Below are 21,511 nucleotides of genomic sequence, written 5' to 3'. Positions count from 1 at the left end.
TAAACATTGATACTGTCTTTTTTGTCTTTTGTTTTCCACATTGTTTCAATCACTTCTTCATTTCTTGGAACAAGAACAACAAAAATGTTGAAGTTGAAGCTTCTACTCTTTCAACTTCTCATTTTGATTTTAACGTTTTCATTTCCATTGGCACTGTGTAATCATCATGAAGCCATACAATCTCTGCTTCACCGGTTGGATTCCAAAAGGGCACTTCCATCTGTGCAAGAATCAGCAGCCAAAGGTGTTCTCAAAAGACTTCTTCCGACCCATTTCTCCAGCTTTGAGTTTATCATAGTTTCTAAGGTTCTTTCACTTTTCCCTTTTTTTACTTCATTCTTTTTGTTACCCTTTTCTTAGTTTTCATTTAATTTTTGGTTTTTAATTATGTAGAATTATACCTTTTTAGTGCTCTAATACAAAGTAAGAAGGGAAAAACAATTTTTTTTTTTCTGTTACTTTTGAATTAGTTGTTGACTTGACCAAAGTTGTTCAGTCCAGTCCCCAGTTTGTAAGTAACTATGAAGCACATACACTCCTTGGATTAAACGTGTCCCAGTGTCGGACACATGCTCGACACTAACACGACACCAACACATATAATTACACTTAGTTATATGATTTTCTCATATTATTAGCAGTGTTGGCGTGTCAATGCCTGTGTCGTGTCCAGTGTCCGTGTCTATATCCGTGCTTCATAGGTAAGCACTCATGTATATTTTATCAATGTGTTGATCTTGTGATAGTCACTTTGCATGTTACTTTTTGGTAGAAGCAGTAATGACTATGCTGTCATGTTAGCTTGTCAATGTAGTTAGTGTTATGTTATTTCTAATTTTAGAGTTAAGTATATTTTTGGTTCTATAAAATTGAAAAACTTTGATCCGTTATTCTGCTTCATCTAACTGTATTGTTATTATGTTATGATACCAAAGAAGTTAGTGTTTGCATGTGTTCTTATTTTTTATGATAGAATGTAAAAGTATGATTTTCATATTTTCAGGATGCATGTGGGGGAGACAGTTGTTTTATAATCAACAATTACAATAAGTCAAGCCAGAAAGGGCCTGAGATTATGTATGTCAACTGAAATTTATACTGCAGACGTGATTCTGAGTCATATTCTTTATTCCTTTTTGCTTCTTGCTTTTCTTTAATATTACGAGATTCTTGAATTTATTTTGATTCTTTTCTCGCTTTTCATGTAATTAATCTTGATTATAATGTTGAAAATACTAAGGAACTTCATGATGGCAATACTGTTTGAAAATCTAAAATTGGTCATGTGCTTTGATGTTATATTTATCACGTGATATGAAAATTCTAGCATGGAATTGCAGTATAATTATTCAAGGTTCTTGATGCGGTGGTTTGTTTTCATCATCAAGTTATTTGTTTGTAGATATGACCGCTTAATCAATTATATTTCGTTCTTTATTATCAAGTTACAGTGTATTGTTATATGTTTCTCAGCATTAGAGGAACCACAGGTGTTGAGATTGCATCTGGCCTCCATTGGTATCTTAAGTATTGGTGCGGCGCTCACGTTTCATGGGATAAAACAGGTGGCATTCAGACAACTTCAATCCCCAAGCCAGGGTCTCTGCCCCTTTTAAAAGATGGGGGCGTGAAGATTAAACGTCCTGTTCCATGGAACTATTACCAAAATGTCGTGACTTCTAGTTGTGAGTATTAAAATCAGCTTTCCAACCTATTGCTTCATCTGTGAGAACTTATATAATATTTTATTCTTCTTGGTTCTTTGCAGATTCATTTGTTTGGTGGGATTGGGAAAGGTGGGAAAAAGAGGTAGACTGGATGGCACTTCAGGGGGTGAACCTGCCCTTGGCATTCACTGGCCAGGAAGCCATCTGGCAAAAGGTTTTCAAGGTAAGTGCTAGAAATTTGATTATTTTGTGTGAGGACAATCACTGTGTGAAAGATTGGTTCATAGAATCTATAAATGTGAATATTTTTGGTCTAATGCTGTTTTTTTTCAACGAACTACTTTTTTTTTGAAATGGCAAAATATTATTAACCAACAAGCCCGTGCAAGGAGCACTAATAAGCTCGGGTGGGAAAAAAAAAATACATACAAGGGGAAATCGGTTGCCACAAGAAAGCCGGCTCAAACAAAAACCCCTTAAAAACCACCCAAAAATAAGGAAAAAACACCCCTGGCCCTGATGAGGTGCAGCAGCTGCCTCCACACAGCAACAGCAGCAGCAGCAGCGCTGCTATCCCTGCTCCAATTCCTAGAAGAAAACAAACACCTACAACATCGGCAACCCACCGTTCAATGAACTACTTATTCCAGATGTTAGAAATTTGATGTTTTATTTATCCTTTGTTATTCACTTCTTCAGATGCAAATTTTGCCACTATTTTTTTACTTTTATTTTTCTTTCCTGGCCTGTCTTTCTAACTGTTAGCAGCCAACACTCAGTGGATTTAGTCCCACATCGGATAAATAGGATTCATGAGAAGAGTTAAAGAGGAGGCACTCCTCACCTTAAAAGCCGGCACTCCTCCCCTTACAATCCGGTTTGGGCTTCCTGCATCGTCCACGCTTCTGGCCCATTGTGCCAGGCTGAAGTGTGAGGGGGTGTGTTAGCAGCCAACACTTGGTGGATTTAGTCCCAGATCGGATAGATAGGATTCTTGAGAAGGGTTTATAAAGAGGAGGCACTCCTCACCTTACAAGCCGGTTTTGTAAGGATGAGTTAGGCTCCAAAATTTGTGACACTAACTTCTGATCAGTTTTGACACGTCAAATAGAGAGCACATATTTCTTCAGTACATCTTTTAGCATATTTCCACATCAAGATACATCATGTGATTCTTCCACTGGCTTTGAATACACAATGTATATTTTTTATTATGTATCTGAACAGCTACTAAATTAGATGCATTGCTTCGTTTTTATCAGTGTAATTTATTCTCATAAAAATTTCTATTTAATATTATTTATTATTTTTAATATGTATCTGAACAGATACTAAATTAGATGCATTGCTTCGTTTTTATCAGTGTAATTTATTCTCATAAAAATATCCATTTAATATTTTTTTTCTCTTTCAGTAGTGATTTGACCAGTATGTTCTTACTGTAGGATTTTAATATTAGTTCAGAAGATTTGAATAGTTTCTTTGGTGGACCAGCTTTCCTTGCTTGGGCGCGGATGGGAAATTTACATGGGTAGGTAAAAGTAGAAATTTAAATCTTGTTGATGTTCATCCTGTATAGAAAGCTAATGAAATGGGCTTGAAAATCAAGGAATCTTGGGTTTTGTGTTCATTATTCATTCATATTTCATATTATAATAATGCGGGTGGTCCATGTTGAACATTTTACGCTATAACAACATTATTTGAGAATTGTAATGCTCATAGATGAAAGAAGAAGAACAAAAAAAGTTGCTATTGTTTGAAGTGACTTAAATTGTGCTGACCGGCACAAAGTTTTAGCTAAAATGGATATTATGTAAAAGGATGATTCTTAGTGACGGTTAAAATAAGAGGTTGTGTAACACATTCATTTGTCTTTTCCAGAGTTTTGTTGATTAGATTTGAAGGTCTACGCTGTAAGGAGAGAGAATTATGTTTAAAGGTAACTCTAGATGAAGTTTCGTAGAGGGCTGAGGCTTCAACCGGAGATCTGAGCTTAGATGAAGCTTCAGCTATAAACAGGTTGAAGGTCTTAACCCTAGGTGATGTTTTGAAGACAGACAGAGGGTTTCACTTAAAGATTCAAGAGCTAGAGTGAAGCATTGATCGAAATGGCTGAAGGGAACATAAGAATTTGTTGGAACAGTATTTAAAACATAGTTCAAAAAGGTGTGTTCCAACAGAAATGCACTCATAGGCTGTGTTTTTGACCTTTTCCTTTCGTTGACATCACACTCTCTAGCTCACGAGTTAACTCGTGAGTTTATCTTGGTCTAAAGTTAATATGAGTCTACTTGAGTGTATGAAGAAAAGAGTCTGTAAATATTGACCCAGTTTTGCTAGGTAGATTTCATAAAATCTGAGTTTGTAACTATTATTGTGTGAACTGTAAAGGATATAGAATCCTGCACTTTTCTTGGCATTGCCAATCGTGCTCCCCGATTTCTGATCTGAAATTCAGAATTGTTTGAAAAGAAGTTTCAGGATCTGGACTGCAAATTACAGTTCAAAGTGGGTAAGTGATTGGAATTTAAGGTCAGATTATCTCATGAATACATAGGATAGTAAATAATGGACACACTACAACAAGTCTGATACTGTTTCGCCTAAATTTTAGCAATTAACCTCCCAAATCCCAATCGATCTCTATTAAAAAGGATAATGAAACAAAATTGAATGCAACAACTACAAATAGTTACTAGTACTGTACAATCTGATATCTAAACTTCAGAGATTGGGATCAGAATTAACCACGTAAAAAGACTTTTCATTCTCTATCCATCTTTGTATATTATAGGTGTCATGGATACTATCCCGTTTTTTTTATTTTGCATTTTCTGGTTGTTTTGAACAAATGGTAGCTGTTATCTTTTCAGGTGCTTTGGTTTCTAATGAGATCTTTCTTTGCACAGGTGGGGTGGACCTTTATCTCAAAACTGGTTAGATCAACAATTGGTCTTACAGAAACAGATAATCTCTCGAATGCTAGAGCTAGGGATGACTCCAGGTATACACACGCCACAAACCATGCAATTTGGTTTCATGATTTTCCACCAATACACATATTTATATGTGATGTGAATTTCAATAAAGCATCCAGATTTACAGAGGGGAACATGGTTTTAAAGTGTCAAATTCTTTCATACATTTTTCTGAATTTGATGCTCTGATTTAACATTAAACTTTTTAATTCTAGTGTTACCATCCTTCTCTGGAAATGTTCCGGCTGCTTTGACGAAGATATTTCCTTCGGCGAAAATAACTAGACTTGGTGACTGGTATTTCACTTGTCTTTTGTAAGATTGTTCATTTCTTAGGTAATTCATGTTTCGGTGTTGGTCTTTTTAGTATCCATTGCTTAACTTTGTATACCTAACATCGAAACAAGTGCATAATGCTTTTTTAAGAAGTTGTTATGTTTTGGAATTGTTACTCACATTCATGCTTATGCTTTTCTTTTCAGTTGTAAAGGTTTATCGTTCCATGTATTTATCAATGAAGTTGTTTTGTTATTATTGCTGCCAGGAACACTGTTGATGCTGATCCTCGCTGGTGCTGCACATACCTTCTTGATCCCTCCGATCCTCTCTTTGTTGAAATTGGGGAAGCTTTTATCCGGAAACAAATTAAAGGTGTTCCTAGTTTCACTCTTTTTCCTTTCCTTCTTATGGACATCTTTTTCTTTGATTGTTGGGGCTCTAGTTTGTGTTACCAATGAATCAACAAGAGGTAGGGAAGGAAGGGTTATTAATAAAAACGACAAGAGGTAGCTCAGGTGGACTTGCCTAGTCCATTATTCTGTAACAAATTGCAGCAACAGAGACTATTCACCAAGAATCAGAGGATCTTGGAAGTTTGATTATTATGGATAGGGCAGTTAGGTTGGACGATGGCCAATGCTTCCAGTGTAATCGACTCGGTAACTAAGTTTGGGGGTGGAAGAACTGTACATGTGGAGGCTTCGGCGTGCGTGCGGGTTGGGTTGGGGGGGGGGTGTTAGCAGCCAACACTCGGGTGGGATTTAGTCCCACATCGGATAGATAGGTTTCTTGAGAAGAGTTTATAAAGAGGAGGCACTCCTCACCGTACAAGCCGGTTTTGTGGGGATGAGTTAGGCCTCGATATTCGTAACATGGTATCAGAGCCTATTGGGTCCATCGTTGGGCTTGCATCTCCACGCTTCAGGCCCATTGTGCCGGGCTGAAGCGTGAGGGGGTGTGTTAGCAGCCAACACTCGGGTGGGATTTAGTCCCACATCGGATAGATAGGTTTCTTGAGAAGAGTTTATAACGAGGAGGCACTCCTCACCGTACAAGCTGGTTTTGTGGGGATGAGTTAGGCCTCGATATTCGTAACAGGGGGAGGGGGAGGGGGGCGTTGATTTCTCTTACAATTTAAGCACAACTCAACCCTACAACACTGGCTCTTAAGGTGAGAGATGCCTCGCATATATAACTAATTTTGAGGCGATATCTCATCCAAGGTGACTCGCAACACACCCTCCTACACCCAGGACTGGATATCTCGAGCGTGGCCTAAAAGAAGGTGGCCAAACAGGTATTGGATAGTCTCTTATACCATCTTAGAATTTGGGTTTTGCCTAACTCAACCCTATAAAACTGACTCGCCTATAAACTCAACGTCAGAATCTTAACAATTAGTATAGAATCTACCAAGAGTGTTTTGGTTTTGGGATTTCAATAGAGGTAGCAAGGTTAAAGGGACAACTGTTTTCGAAGGGGAAACCAAACATGTGAAAAGGCGAATTCTCGCCTTAAGTTGATTTTTTGTTTGTTTGTAATGCAGTACATATTTTCAATTGTTTTTCTCAAATCTCTGAAAACTCAACCATTATGCATTCCTATTTCCTAATAGGTCAACACTTCCTAGTCTTTGAGTGATGATGGCCCTAACATTTTATTTTTGTTTCCTATATTTCCTTCTCATTATTATCCATCTTAATTTTGACACATTTTCTTAAATTTTACAGAATATGGGGATGTAACAGACATATACAACTGGTAGATTCACTTGTCCTCAATACCTAATATTATTATTTTCTTGGACAATTTACTTCCAAGTTGATTTTCTTTTCTTCTATATCAATTTGTCACTTTTCTTTTGATTGCCATTTTATCTTATACTCCCCCTGGAATGAGATATAAGCAAAAGTGGTAGTTGAAAAGTCAATGTATGTGGTTAAGAATTTAGTCCATATACATCAACTTTTGAACTATCCTTTTTGCTTATATTTCATTTCAGAGGGAGTATGATGTACTTGTTTATAATTTAAACTCGGCATGTTCACTTGTTTATTAACTTTATTGGCCTCAACCATACACGTACACTATTTTTAACTGGATTAAAGGGAGTTTCTATTTTGTATTACTCTTGGTTGCTAACATACATATTATATTGTTGACTGTAGTGACACATTTAACGAAAACTCCCCGCCTACCAGTGATCCGGCCTATATATCAACTCTTGGAGCAGCAGTATATCAAGGCATTTCCAAGGGTGACAAAGATGCTGTCTGGTTAATGCAAGTATGCTTCAATTGACTCTGGATCTTTACATTTACTCTGTTAATTCCCTACGCATCATTTATCCTATAATTACTTAGGCCCCGTTTGGATTGGGCTTATTTTGAGCTTATGCAAATAAATAAGTTTTTATCTTAATTCATAAGTTCTCACTAACGAAAATTATACCTTCATAGGTTAAAAACTCGTATCGTGAAGCAAATAGGTGCGCTGATGCGTTAGCTAATATTGGATGTATCATGGGGAATGAGATGATGTTTTATGAGTCGTGTCTGACTCAAATTAACCATTTGTTAGCTGCTGATCAAGCGGGGGTTACTTTTCCGGGCTTCGGCCCTCCCTTTCATCAAAAAAAAAAAAGAAAATTATACCTTCATAAACTGTTTTTTCATAAACTACATTAACAAGCTTATAAATAATACATAAAGGCATATTTATTTGCATAAGTTGTTTTGCATAAGCTCTAAAATAAGCTAATCCAAACAGGGCCATATTCTATAAGCATCCTAATTTTCGAAAAACCTCTCTCTTGAATTTTATGTACTAACCATTTCATAAGTTGTAAATATCTGGTAAAGACACATGAATGAAATTATTAATTTTTGGTGAAGTTATAAGGTTAGTATTTCACGTAATAGAGGGATAGGAACAATAAATCAGAATGCCCTTTCTAACTATCCAAATTAATTGACTAACAGCTCACTTCTTTGGTGTGTAAAGAATGTAGATTTCTGTGTGAATGTTTTTGTCTAATGTGACCAAACTGATATTATATATATATATTCATAAGAGCTGACTACAATTAGTAACCTAATGAATACATAATGAATACTGTTAATTATAAGATTACTACTAAAAAGGCTAATCAATACTAGTGATCCTGGCTTGATTCTTAACAGTAGGGTTGCATAACAATAGACCAGCATGCCTTATTCATCGACAATGTCCTTCTTAAGCACAACTGTAATTTGTACTAGTTCTCAATATCTTCTTATTAATGTAGTTTGATGTGTCAAAATTTTAAGTAAATATATTGTAAATTTGTAATTTGAAGTGATAGTATCATTTATTTATATTTTCCTCAGCTCAATGTAGATTGATATTTCAAAGTGTTTAAGCTAAGGGATTAAAGTAGTTAATGAGTCAGAAGTCCAGGGTTCAAGTCCTGGCAAGTATAAAACTAATATAACAATTAACATACTATCATTTGCCATTAAAAAAAAAAAGATATTTCAATTTTGTAGAATAGAAAGAAATTTTGGAACTCTATACACAAAGTAGGTACAGGTTTCTGTGTTTGTATTCAGTAGACTTTAATTGTATTACAGAGTAGTACAATGAAGTGCAGGTGACATAAAGAGTACACCTCTCTACACTAATCAAATCACGTTATAATACACTTAATTTTCAACAAAGTCAGATGTTTGTCTTTACACTTTATAGTTTACAATATCCCATTTCTATTCATGAATGTTTTGGTCCATTTGTATAATGAAGTTTAGCTGACAAATATAAATGAATTTGCAGGGCTGGCTCTTCTACTCTGATTCGTCATTTTGGAAGCCACCTCAAATGAAAGTAAATGACATTCACATTACAATATATCTTGTCTTCAATATTCATGTGTTTTTTCTTGGTTTCAGGATCCACTAATTAGTTAGATCATAATACCATAAACAGATTCTTTCCAGTTTTTCGAAATTCACACACATGCCACAATAACAAAACATTTTCCCACTAGGTTGGGTCAGCTACTTGGATCAAACGATACCATGATATTATGTCATGAACTACGCCTACATATAAGCCATTTAATTGCACATATTTTTTGATAGTTTGATCCAAGGTATCAAAATTGCCAGTTAACTCGTACGGTTGGAGTCAATCTTATTAGTTTACATGCCTCTGTTTTCTATATTCTGGGGAATGTTTCCATATTTTTTCTCTTATAAGAATAAGATACCAGTTTTGTATCAGACCAAGAGACTTGGAGTTGGAAATGCCATCATATAAATGACCCGTGTGTACAACAGAGGTAGTGGAACTGGAGACATGATGATGCTTCTTGTACCAATATAGGAAGTTGTAATGATTGTCGGTTGTCCCTTAGGATCAGATGTAGTCTTAGTGGACTTAAAGGGACCTGGCAGTGCAGTCTATGCAGTACTGGCTGACTGAGGAGGTCAATCATGCATGGCATGGCACCTGTCAATAGTCTGTTTGATTTTGTGGCAATGACTGCGCTTAGGATACAAATTCACTGGCTTGCAGTTGCCATTCTGAGAGACCAAAGCAGAAGGAAAGTCCACATCAAAAAATGATTTGACCATTGACCAGTACACACAACCAGTCACATTCTAGAAAATATTATAAATAGAGTGATAAACAGAAGGATTTCCGGTTATCCTAATTACTGTAATTGCATTGAATCAGTTTCATAGTTATTCTATTTGCATTATTTCTAATAAATGTGGTCTCAGTGACAGTAAGAAATATATATAAAAGTAAAGCTTTTTTTTACTATGTGATACTATTTGCAGGCACTTTTACAGTCTGTTCCATCTGGGAAGATGATCGTTCTTGATCTATTTGCTGATGTAAAACCAATATGGAAAACTTCCTTTCAGTTTTATGGTACTCCTTATATTTGGTAATTAGCTCTTTGATAGCTCATGTTACTGCTTTCTCCAAAGATATCTGATATTCCAAACAAAAGTAATCATGCTTTTTCAATCTTGATTTGCTCCAGGTGCATGCTACATAATTTTGGTGGTAATATTGAAATGTATGGTGTTTTGGATGCAATTGCTTCAGGACCTGTTGATGCCCGTGTCAGTGAAAACTCAACAATGGTACGGCTAATGTTTACATGCAACAATAATTTGAAGTTCCTGTGAGTTAGAAACTTGAATGACTTAAGCAATGCTTTTAAGACATATGTTTTAATGTGCAAATTATATGGTTAATTCATTATCTATTCATTTTGTTGGCATTTTTTTTTTTTTCCTTCCAGAATTACATTTGGAAAAATATTCAGCAGTCACGTTTCCTGATTTATAGCTTCTATATTCTGATTTTTAAATTTGTCTTATTATGCAGGTAGGTGTTGGTATGTGTATGGAAGGGATAGAGCACAATCCTATTGTTTATGAGCTAATGTCTGAAATGGCGTTTCGTGATGAGAAAGTTAAAATCAATGTAAAGTTCATATGCTATTCTGCTCTCTACAAGGGCATACATTCAAATTTGTATTTTACTCAAATTTTTCACTTTCTAATCGCTTATGTAATACATGTTGTATATATGCTATGTCAGTTAGAAAAGAAAAATGGAAATAAGGGTTAGAAAGGGGTATAGCTTCATGGTACTTCAAGTCAGTTTGTATAAACTTCAATAAAATGTGAAGTACTTCTGAAAAAAGAAATTTTAGTAGAATCTTGCAATAACTATGAGTTTTGTAAGTATATGCTTCACATGTAAGTGGACATTAGCTGCTGCACCTCTTTTGTGTGAGTGTCTCAGTATTTTGTTTTTCTTTTTTTAATTTCGAGGATGATCTGTAAAAAGTATGTGTCCAACAATGGATCATATCAGTTTATAGGGTCTTTTCTTATGTGAAGAATAATAAATTTATTTTTTCTTGCAGGAATGGCTCAAGAGTTATTCCCATAGACGATATGGCAAAGCAATTCATGAAGTTGACGCTGCATGGGAGATCCTTTATCATACAATATACAACTCTACTGATGGAATTGCTGTATGTATATTATACGCGGATTTCTGTATAAGATTACTTCACAATATCTTTCAATCGTGTCTTCAAATATTTGAAAGCATCTTACATGAACTCTGGGAATGGTTTCCAGATTTCATTGTTTTTCCCTTATTTATAATTATGATCAGTCTTTATATTTTATTTGTGGGCTTGGGCTAGGGCTTGGGCATATACTAGTTGAGTATTTCCACACTAGTACTTGACAGTAATATAGATAAGATAAAAAAAAAAATAACCCACTTGGGTTGGCCTAGTGGCAATTGGCTTGGGACCTGGGAGTGTGCTCCTCCTCGAGGTCTCAGGTTCGATTCTCTCTGGTGCTAATTTGAGTGGGCTAATTTAGCTTCTTCAAAAAAAATATAGATAAGATCATGCATTATAACCACATTAATACTCACCAATCAATATAATATCGTATATTGTTGCGGGTTTCCTTTCTCATATACCTATACCTGATTTTTGATGTAACACTTACTGTCGGGCTTAAATGCATATTTACTTCCCCTATTTTATTGATTCACAATTTTAGTCCCTCTAGTTTTAAATCAGGAAATATGGTCATGTTTTTAAAATTTCAGACATTTTTCCCGCCATTGTATTTGAGGCTTATTTTTGGTGATGGGTCAAGTTGAATAAAGAGCTAACAAGTTACTGGGTGAGGTGGCAGTGCAATATTTAATCCATATATACATTGCCACACGACCGTGTGACTTGCTAGCTCATTATTCCATTTGATACATCAAGAAATAGCCTCAAATTCAATGGAGGCAAAATTTCTGAAATTTTAAAATTAGGAACACTATATTTTCAGATTAAAAGTAGGAGAACTAAAGTTATGAATCAGTGAAATTTTAAGCCTATTGTCTATCAACCAGGTTTAAATGTTTTCTTTTGTATCCTATAAATTCTTCTTGTTTGTGAACTACTCTTTTTCCGCAATGAAATGTTTTAAACCTGTAGGCCAGTAACATTTGTCTAAGCATGATTTCTTAGTTTTTTCTTGGTGCTGTAAACTACTTATGTATACACTGCTGGCATGCGTATATGTTGCATTTCCTTTTGTTGACATCGACATCTGACTTGGATACCGATTGGGACCATTTTGTGGCAGGATCACAACCATGATTATATTGTAATGCTTCCTGATTGGGATCCATCTGCAGCTGTTAAATCTGGTATGTCAAATCATCAAAAGAAAATTTACTTCTTGCCCCCTGGAAATAGAAGATACTTATTCCAGCAAACACCAGCTGGTATGCCACAGGCTCATTTGTGGTATCCTCCTGAAGACGTGATCAAGGCATTACAACTATTCCTAGCCGGTGGAAAGAATCTCAAAGGAAGTCTCACGTATAGGTAATCTACTCAACTTAGTATATACTACTACATCCATCTCACAATAATAGGTAATCAGTTATGATGGATGGAATGATGATATTTGTAACTATGGTGCTGTTCTTAGTATAAACTTCAATTTTGCATGAAGCTGTAGAAATGGTGCGCGTGCACATAGTGATTACATGTGATAATAATGGCATTGTTATCTTTCTTGACAGGTATGACCTGGTTGACTTGACACGACAAGTATTATCAAAATTTGCAAACCAAGTGTACATCAAGGCAATTACTTCGTTTCAGAAGAAGAATATTGATGCTTTGCAATTGAACAGCCATATGTTCCTTGAACTGATAAAAGATATTGATTTATTGCTTGCTTCTGATGATAACTTCCTTCTTGGAACTTGGCTTCAGAGTGCCAAGAAACTGGCAGTAAATCCAAGTGAGTTGAAGCAGGTGAGGACAAATTGTTTTTGCAAATACTTGAAATTAATGCATTTCTCATTTCATTATTTGATGTTACTCTACAAATATACATTTACGAGATGAACATAAAAGGAAATCCCCAAAACATAGACATCAAAGCAGCTATGAATCTACTCTATCTATGGAAACTTAATCATATTTACGGATAATTAGGTAAACAGATCAACATAATCTACACATCCTCTCAAGCTAGAGCATATATGTCATACAGATCCAATACATTTACATGTGTATGTTAGGACCTCACGCGGCTTTCATGAAGATGCCTACCAGGCGATCATTCGAACACATTGAAGTAGTTTTGATGATAACTGTAAGAATTTGTTCCCAAATGAAGTGGCAATCAACCGTAAAATGTTTAGTCTTGATGATAGCTCACAAAAGATTGGATTTGAAGAGAATGTACAAAGTCGAATGGACTAGTCTATATCATTAAGCGTAAAAACCTAATGCCTGAGCGTGCTTTATTATGAAGGCCAACATTTCAATGGCATTGAAAGAAAGTTGAGGAACTGACTTGCTACACTAACATGGAAAATATATCTAGTGTAGTTATGATGAGATTATTAATTTTCCTCATTTCAAGTGTAGCTAAGAGAGAGACTTTCTGATTAGATTAAAGTTGAAGATAATCTTTATATTTCTTATTGCATACAATCAGCCATGACAAGGCATACCAAAACCAAGGCTACATTACATTCACACAAAAGATGCCTACTGCTGCGATTAACTAGAAAATTCCACGTTTTTTTTTCAATCTCATTCATTGATTGTACTTGAATAAAGTAATTCTCATTTTGTTATTGTTTAGACAACATTCTAGTAATCAAATTGCATGGTTTACGTTTTCTCCCCAGTATGAATGGAATGCGAGGACGCAAGTGACCATGTGGTTTGATACAAACGAAACCACTCAGAGCAAGCTCCACGATTACGGTAAAACACCAATGAACAATGTTTTGCTTATTTCATTCTTATTTTTAGTTTTGACGATTTCTGTTTCCACATGTTTTCTGATTAGCTAACAAATTTTGGAGCGGGATTCTGGAAAATTACTATCTCCCACGAGCTTCAACCTATTTCAGTCATTTGTCAGAAAGCTTGAAACAGAATGAGAAATTCAATTTGACTGAATGGCGAAAAGAATGGATTCCAATGTCAAACAAATGGCAGGAAGGTAGTGAGCTATATCCTGTTAAGGCCAAAGGCGATGCTCTAACAATCTCGCAAGCTCTCTATAAAAAGTATTTTTCATGAAAATCATTAGGTTGTTGCTCAGGTAATAACAAGGCTATCGGGTATTACCTTAGCGGTAAGAGTTGGGTTCATTATTATCACTTTATTCAATAATAATTTCCTTTTTTCTGTTTAATAAAATAAAAATAATAAGCTCTCTTAAATGTTAAGCGCCGATTGTGTTCCTGTAATGTTTGCAATTATGCGGCCAATGGGTGGTTGTGATAATGACATTATGTATATATGTCATCTCTTGTACAACCTTTTGTGTACAAATGGTGACCAGGGAACTGAAGAGATATAAGCTCTTGGATTTTGTTACAATTGTAAGATTTCTGTTATTTGACACAAGTTTTACTATATATTTCAACAACAATTTTGATAATTAACACAATTTTAAATGTTTTTGTTTGGAAATAAAATTTTAAACGTCATTAACCACAATTTTAACGTTACGGTCAGAATTTCCTTTTGCCACTACAGTGAATTCTTTTTCAATTTTTCTTGCCTATTACAGATTTCTGAACATCTTTTCTTCCTTGAGATTTTTTGATATTAAAAATAAAGGACAAAGTTTTACACAACTAATAAAAATTAACTATTCTATCACATTCACTCCACTTTTATAAGGAATGTTGGATATTAGCGTGAAATCTCTCAATCTCTTTCCATTGATTCCAATTGCAACTACATTCTTAACTAATTTCCAAACAAAATATTATAAATTATTTTTATTGTTAGAAATTATATTTATTAAATAATATAATCAACCAACTCCTTGAATATATTGTTTTAGAAAAGATCTAATCTTAGAAAAACAAAATATCAAACTTAATATTTCCCAATTTTATTGTTTAAAATAGTAGTTTGAAGTGCACCAAACTAGAAATATAACTAGTAAAAAGATGGATTGAATACTTAGAATAAGTCATGTATTTGTACATGTTTGAATAATAAAAAGGAGAAAACTTAGGTACAATTCCTTAGGTGCTTTTGGTACGGTTCTTAACTAAAAATACATATTTTTTGGATATAACAAACTTTGAGAAAATTATGGATTTGAGGAAATCATGATATTTTTAGTTAAGAATCATACCAAAAGCACCTAAGGAATTGTACTTAAGTTTTCTCCTTTTTATTATTCAAACATGTACAAATACATGACTTATTCTAAGTATTCAATCCATCTCCTAATAAAAATATCTATAAACCCTATAATCATGTAGGGTGTATGGTCGCGATACTCCACTCACTCTATGATCAGTGACTCCGTTTCATAACTCTTTATAGACATTTTATTTCAGCAATCCAATTGTTGAATTATCGTAATCATCATGTATGTAATGTCTCATTTTCAGGAAAGGCCTAAGTGGATGACAATAAGCTCACTTGATGAATTGAAGAAAAAAGTGGGGCATGTCACTGTGATGATTCTTCTAGTATTGGATTTACTTAGTTATTCAGTCTGTATTTTCTTATCATCGGCATCATTGTATATCCTACATAATTTGCACAAGCAAAATTAGAGTGTACTAGGCATTGTAATATTCTCAAATCATATCTGAGCAGTGGCGTTGCCAGGATCCTGGACCAGGGGGTTCAAGCGACGAATCTAAATGTATTTTTTTTTTTTTGTGGTGGTCGGAATTCGAACCTCGTACCTTGCATATATTATGCATTGTCTCTACCAACTGATTAAAAATTGTAATCCTTCTCAAAAAAAATTGTAATCAAAATTAAAAACATATTATACAATTTTTCATTATGTGGTTTATCGATTTTTTTTTGTCCCAAATGCGGTTTATCAACCACATCTCTCAATATAAGTCATGAGATAATAATCGGTCATCCACCGCCTCCATATTTTTTTTTGGTCGTGTAATACATCCCATTGCCTCCATTTAATTACGCAACATAGTCTTCACAATCTTCATAACATAAAAATTATCATGGCTAACTTCAAAAGTTGTTATATTAACATATAAATTTTGTAAATTTCTTACACTAACTGTAAATTCTAATATTTACCATTTGACATTTAGAAAAGTAATATCATCAATCACCAATAATATAGAAAAGAAAAAGTTTTTTAATAAGGTAATAAAAATGAGATTGATATAAGATTTTTTTTTTTTTTTTTATGAAATATGAGTTATATAAATAACACTTGCGCGCATCAACCAATATGATTTGTATGGGTTTAGTGGTATATCTTATTAAATTCAATAGCAGGAGATTCATTCTTGGTATTTTAGTAAATAATTATTATAATATAATAAGAAGAAGAAGGTAAATATAGTCAACAAGAAAAGTTGAATTGCATCGGTAATATCTAATAATAGGTTCCAGCAGACCAGCACATAAATAAATCCAATAGAAAAAAAGATGTGTGCCTAAATCTACAAACAGATTTCAAAGTCACATGCAAAGGAGGTGCAAAATAGAAAACTGAGGAGATGCATGTGCATATCCTCTGAGGTGAACGTGGCTCTGCCACTGCCCACATCCCACAAAATAATTGATACAAACAATGAAAAAGAAAAAGAAAAAGTTGTACACTCAATTAAAGTCATCAGAATTTTTAAATGGAAGTTTCTCAGCAAAAGTATAAGGATGCCAATTGACTATATTATATATTGCAAGGAGGAAAGAAACTTCAGAGCTATGTGAATGCATAGTAATAGTAATAATAATGCTTGTTTATGGACCCACATCAGACAAAATAATAGATATCCAAAGAAAAGTTGCACACTTTCAAAGCAATTGGCATTATTAAAGTTTGAATGATAAATTCTAGGTTTAATTGCATTTTTGGACCCTTATCTTTTCAAAAGTTGCGGTTATGGACCCCTAACTAATTTAAATACAAAACAACCTCCTATGTTTTGATTCTTTGGCAGTTTTGGACCCCTAAACAAAACAAAAAAATTGACACGTGGCACCTCACTTAGGGTGTCACGTCAGAGTTGACCGAGTCAACAATGGACTGGGGGTCCAAAACTGCCAATGAATCAAAACATATGGGGCTGTTTTGTATTTAAATTAGTTAGGGGTCCATAACCACAACTTTTAAAAAAATAGAGGTCCAAAAGTGCAATTAAGCCTAAATTCTACTGTGGACCATTTCAATATATATATATATATATATATATATATAGTCAATTGGCATCCTTATACTTTTGCCGAGAAACTTCCTTTTGCTGCTTTACTTTACCAATCAATTATTTGTTACATGTGGTCATGTCTTTGTTTAAACCAATGCAATAATATCATATTTTCTTAGCAAGTGTGTGTTTTGAAATATCATTTACGTTCAAACCTTCATTTAGTAAATGACTATTGCATTTGTCTCTTCTGTTGGATGATACATATATATTATAGATAAAAAAAGTTATCAACATGACTAAAAGAGGACTTTAACTACAAGTTGTCTACTTTAAAGTAAAAATATATATAAAGGGTCGGCGCTGTTTACAGTACGCAAGGCCTATGGGTCTCGTACAGTACAAGAGCAACTTTTTAATTTTTTTTTTTGTCAGCAAAATGAATTATGGCCATTGGATATGTTTGAAAGACAATAGATGGTTGTGATCTAAATGTATTTTGACTTATCAAAATGTTATTACTTAGATTATAATATTAATTAGTAAAGGGTGTTTTGGAAATTGTCTTGAAAATTTGGAAATGTTCCCCAGGAAAGGAACGGTTTAGAGATATAAAAATGTAATTTTTTTTATATATTTTTAAAATTATTGAATGTAAAATCATTTTTATTTTAATTCGTAACAAACAGGCTCTACAAGGGTTGTTAGATTTAAAAAAATCACTTTAAAAAATATTATATCGATACAAGCGAAAAGACAAACATTTACGCGCCCGTCTTTCCGCTCTTTTTATTGCACTAAAGTTTAAAAATTATGAACGTTGTTTTTCAATGAAATTTTAATTTTGATTAAAAGTATAAACATAAATGATTGTTGCTGTCGATTCAAAGAAATGATTGTTGCTATCAAATTATAACAAATCAAACTAACCTTATTTATCTAGTTTAATGACACCAATAATATAACGAAAAAATATAATATAAATTCTTATCTTTTTAATGACACCAACAACAATCATTATTATAGGAGAAAAAAAAACTAGTGTATTTCCCCGGTGTTGTCTGTCTTAGACATATGATTAAGGATGACCAAAATTTGGTATGCATTGTATCCACAAATAAAATTCGTCACGGACTGATACAATGCGAATATCTTAATGGGTACACACAAATAAAATAAAGTAAATCATATTTTAAATACCAGTAAATTAATAGATGCACATGAAATTAATTAAATTTAAAAAAATTATTAACACATAAAATACAATAAACATTTGTTAAGTATACGGACTCACAGAAATCCGTACCTGTTAAATTAGTAAAATTATACAATTGTCGTATTACTTAAACGAAAACCTTCAATCTTCATGAAATAAAATATATATGGATTTTCTAATTAATGATTTTGTTTGATTAGTAATTTGTTGTCAAAGTGAAAGTGAGTAATATAATATTTTTGTCTTATCAAAATAGAAAGAATAAGTCTAAGAGGTGTCACCTCAATGGTTAGAGCTTGACTTTGTAACCTCAAGAGACATCGTTCAAATCTCACATGAAACAATTGCAAAATGATCATTAGTGTCACAATTATAAATAATAAAATTTAAGTAATAAATTTTAAATAATTTCAATTATTTTATAATAATTTTTTTATACAAAAAAGCCATTTTACACGTGGATATTTGTAAATACCTTAATATTCACTGATACTTGTCAAATAGAGTGTTACTCCTATGTATATCCCTTTCTTCAAAAAATAAAAACTCCTATGTAAAAAAAAACTACTACGTATGTATGTGGACATCCATTATGATCACGGGTAGTAGTATAATAACAATAATAATATCATGTAAGATGTTGTTGGATTTGTCTCGATGAATATTTTTAAAATATTAAATTTTTATAAGTTTTTTTAGTAAAGAATTGAAGATATCAAAGATAAAACATATAAATTGGTACGTGTGTCAGAGTCAACTAAGTCATCTACTGAGGAACGGTGGCGGCGTCGTTTGTTTGCTTGGGAGGAGGAGAAGGTGCGGGAGTGTTGTGATATTTTAACTAATATTGTTTTGCAGCCTAATCATTATGACAAGTGGATTTGGCACTTACATGCTTCCAACAATTATAATGTCACAAGTGCTTATAACCATCTGTTAACACCAATCAGCAACAACTTGTCAGCAACTCACACGTCAGAAATTTGGAATAAGGAAGTTCCCCTGAAAATTAGTCTCTTTGCTTGGCGCCTGTTGCGGGATAGATTACCAACAACGGACAATCTAATTAAAAGACACATTTTACTTCCAAATGCTCAGTTATGCGTGGGTGGATGCGGTATGCTGGAGGATGCAAAACATTTATTCCTCTCCTGTGATTTTTTTGGTAAACTTTGGTATTGTATTTCTCATTGGCTTAGTTACCACATAGTGTTTCCTGAACATGTGCCAGACCATTTGTATCAATTTGGCACCTTAGGAGGCTTCTCAAAAAACAATCGCTCTGCTTTTCATCTTATATGGTTATCTTGTGTGTGGGTGATTTGGCTTGAAAGGAATGCTCGGGTTTTTCACCAAACAGAAGCTTCGATTAATCAATTGCTAGATAAAGTTAAGCTTCAATCTTACTGGTGGCTGAAAGCTAATCGTCCTAGTTTTGTTTTCTCCTACCATTCTTGGTGGTTAAATCCTTTACCTTGCTTGGGAATTATTATGTAACAGGGTAGCTCTTTTTTTTTGGGTTTTCCTGTTTTTGTTCCCCAGATTTCTTTGATTGTATTTGATATTTTTCAGCTGGATTTTTAGCACTTCTTGTGCTGAAATATTCAGGCGTTCAGTAATATATTCCATTTTAGCTTCTTCAAAAAAATAATAATAATAATTTATACTATATATAATGAAAATACTCTCTTTCGGCTCTTTTGGGTTGACTTTCTCTTTCCAAAAATGTCCTCAATTTTCAATATAAAAACACATGAAACAAGATAATCATGATTAGTCTGGTTTATTATAACTTATTTTAAAGGGTTTGGTTTGTTATAACTTGAAAACAACAAACATTTATAGTTTTGGTCTTAATTAAAATTTTATAAAAAAACACCGTTCATAATTTTCTAACTTTAAAATAATAAAAAGAGCGGAAAGAAGCGCATGTGAGTGTCCGTCTTTTCGCTAATAATAATAATAATAATAATAATAATAATAATAATAATAAAGTAAAACTTCGTATAAAAAAATAATCTCAAGCAAAATAGTATTTGCAAAAACATGTACAAGATATATCAAACTAAAATGACTCAAATTAATTGTGTATTTGTAAGGTTATTGAAATTAAATTGGATAAACGAGGAGAAATTAGTGTGTTTAGAAAATTAGAGGGTCTGCTAGTTATATAATTAAAAGAAAATTTAATTTTAGATTGGTTTAATGTCTAAAACATTGTAGCAAAAAAAATGTACCTCTGAAGTCTAAACCGTTCCTTTGAAACATTTCCAAATTTTCAAGACAATTTCCAAAACACCCTTTATTAATTAATATTTCAATGACTATTCCCAATTCTTATCGATATAATATTTTTTAAAGTGATTTTTTTAAATTATAACAACCCTTGTAGAGTCTGTTTGTTACGAATTAAAATAAAAATGATTTTACATTCAATAATTTTAAAAATATATAAAAAAATTACATTTTTATATCTCTAAACCGTTCCTTTCTAGGGAGATATTTGCAAAACGTCATGTTCACTAACAAAAAAATTTGACGGAGGGGGTAAATTGACTAACATTGTGAAATTTCAGGGGGTAATTGAAGTTTTGTTAATTTCAGGGGGGTAATTGATGAAACTTACAATTTCAGGGGGGAAATTGACTATTTACTCATTACTTTATTAAAGACAAAAATTAAACATGATACTCCCTCCGTCCCTCAATAAATGACCTAGTTGACAATATACATTATTGACCATATTTTTCTACTAATTCACAAAGATAAATAATATTATGTAAGATGTTGTTGGAATCGTCTCGATGAATATTTTTAAAATATTAAGTTTTCATAATTTTTTTTAATAGAGAATTGAAGATATTAAAGATAAAACATATGCATTGGTACGTGTGTCGAAGTCAACTAGATCATTTAATATGGGACGGATAGAGTAATATACATTGCTAATGGATCAACATGTCTAAAGATCTATGCCATTGAAAACTTCTTTCCAAATCCAATGGCTAAAAAATATTTTAAAAACCAAAAAAAACAAAAAATGTTGTCACCTACTGTAGGAGACCCATAAAGTTTTAATTGAGTGTGCAACTTTTTCTTTTTCTTTTTCATTGTTTGTATCAATTATTTTGTGGCATGTGGGTCTA

General features: G+C 33.3%; 1 protein-coding gene across 3 annotated transcripts; it reads left to right on the top strand.

The window, feature by feature from the left end:
* LOC11410414 (alpha-N-acetylglucosaminidase) lies at positions 1–15,666 on the top strand. 3 transcript variants are annotated; one of them, XM_003599368.4, is made up of 20 exons: positions 1–306; positions 1,004–1,077; positions 1,474–1,685; positions 1,769–1,890; positions 3,113–3,198; positions 4,580–4,674; positions 4,864–4,945; positions 5,193–5,299; positions 6,658–6,688; positions 7,096–7,213; positions 8,738–8,788; positions 9,751–9,860; positions 9,960–10,062; positions 10,310–10,408; positions 10,857–10,967; positions 12,097–12,160; positions 12,236–12,341; positions 12,542–12,779; positions 13,667–13,745; positions 13,831–14,430. In XM_003599368.4, exons 1-20 carry the CDS (start codon positions 85–87, stop codon positions 14,064–14,066), a joined length of 2,346 nt encoding a protein of 781 aa, XP_003599416.2. In that variant the 5' UTR covers positions 1–84; the 3' UTR covers positions 14,067–14,430. The 3 variants fall into 3 exon arrangements, 2 of the variants coding, with proteins under 2 accessions (XP_003599416.2, XP_003599414.2); XR_005645389.1 differs by adding an exon at positions 15,404–15,666 and having other exon boundaries at positions 85–306; positions 12,097–12,341; positions 13,831–14,121; XM_003599366.4 differs by having other exon boundaries at positions 2–306; positions 12,097–12,341.
* The last annotated feature ends 5,845 nt before the right edge of the window (positions 15,667–21,511 follow it).

Source organism: Medicago truncatula, chromosome 3, assembly GCF_003473485.1.
Source record: "Medicago truncatula cultivar Jemalong A17 chromosome 3, MtrunA17r5.0-ANR, whole genome shotgun sequence".
In the NCBI taxonomy this organism is placed as follows: domain Eukaryota; kingdom Viridiplantae; phylum Streptophyta; class Magnoliopsida; order Fabales; family Fabaceae; genus Medicago; species Medicago truncatula.
The sequence above is the reverse complement of the archived record's forward strand: the minus strand, read 5'-3'. Positions and strand labels throughout refer to the sequence as shown.

Coding starts and splice junctions, on each gene's coding strand:
- LOC11410414 (XM_003599366.4), top strand. CDS start 85: ATGTTGAAGTTGAAGCTTCTACTCTTTCAACTTCTCATTTTGATTTTA. Junction 5,300..6,657: donor TATCCGGAAACAAATTAAAG/GTGTTCCTAGTT, acceptor TAAATTTTACAG/AATATGGGGATGTAACAGAC. Junction 10,063..10,309: donor TCAGTGAAAACTCAACAATG/GTACGGCTAATG, acceptor CTTATTATGCAG/GTAGGTGTTGGTATGTGTAT.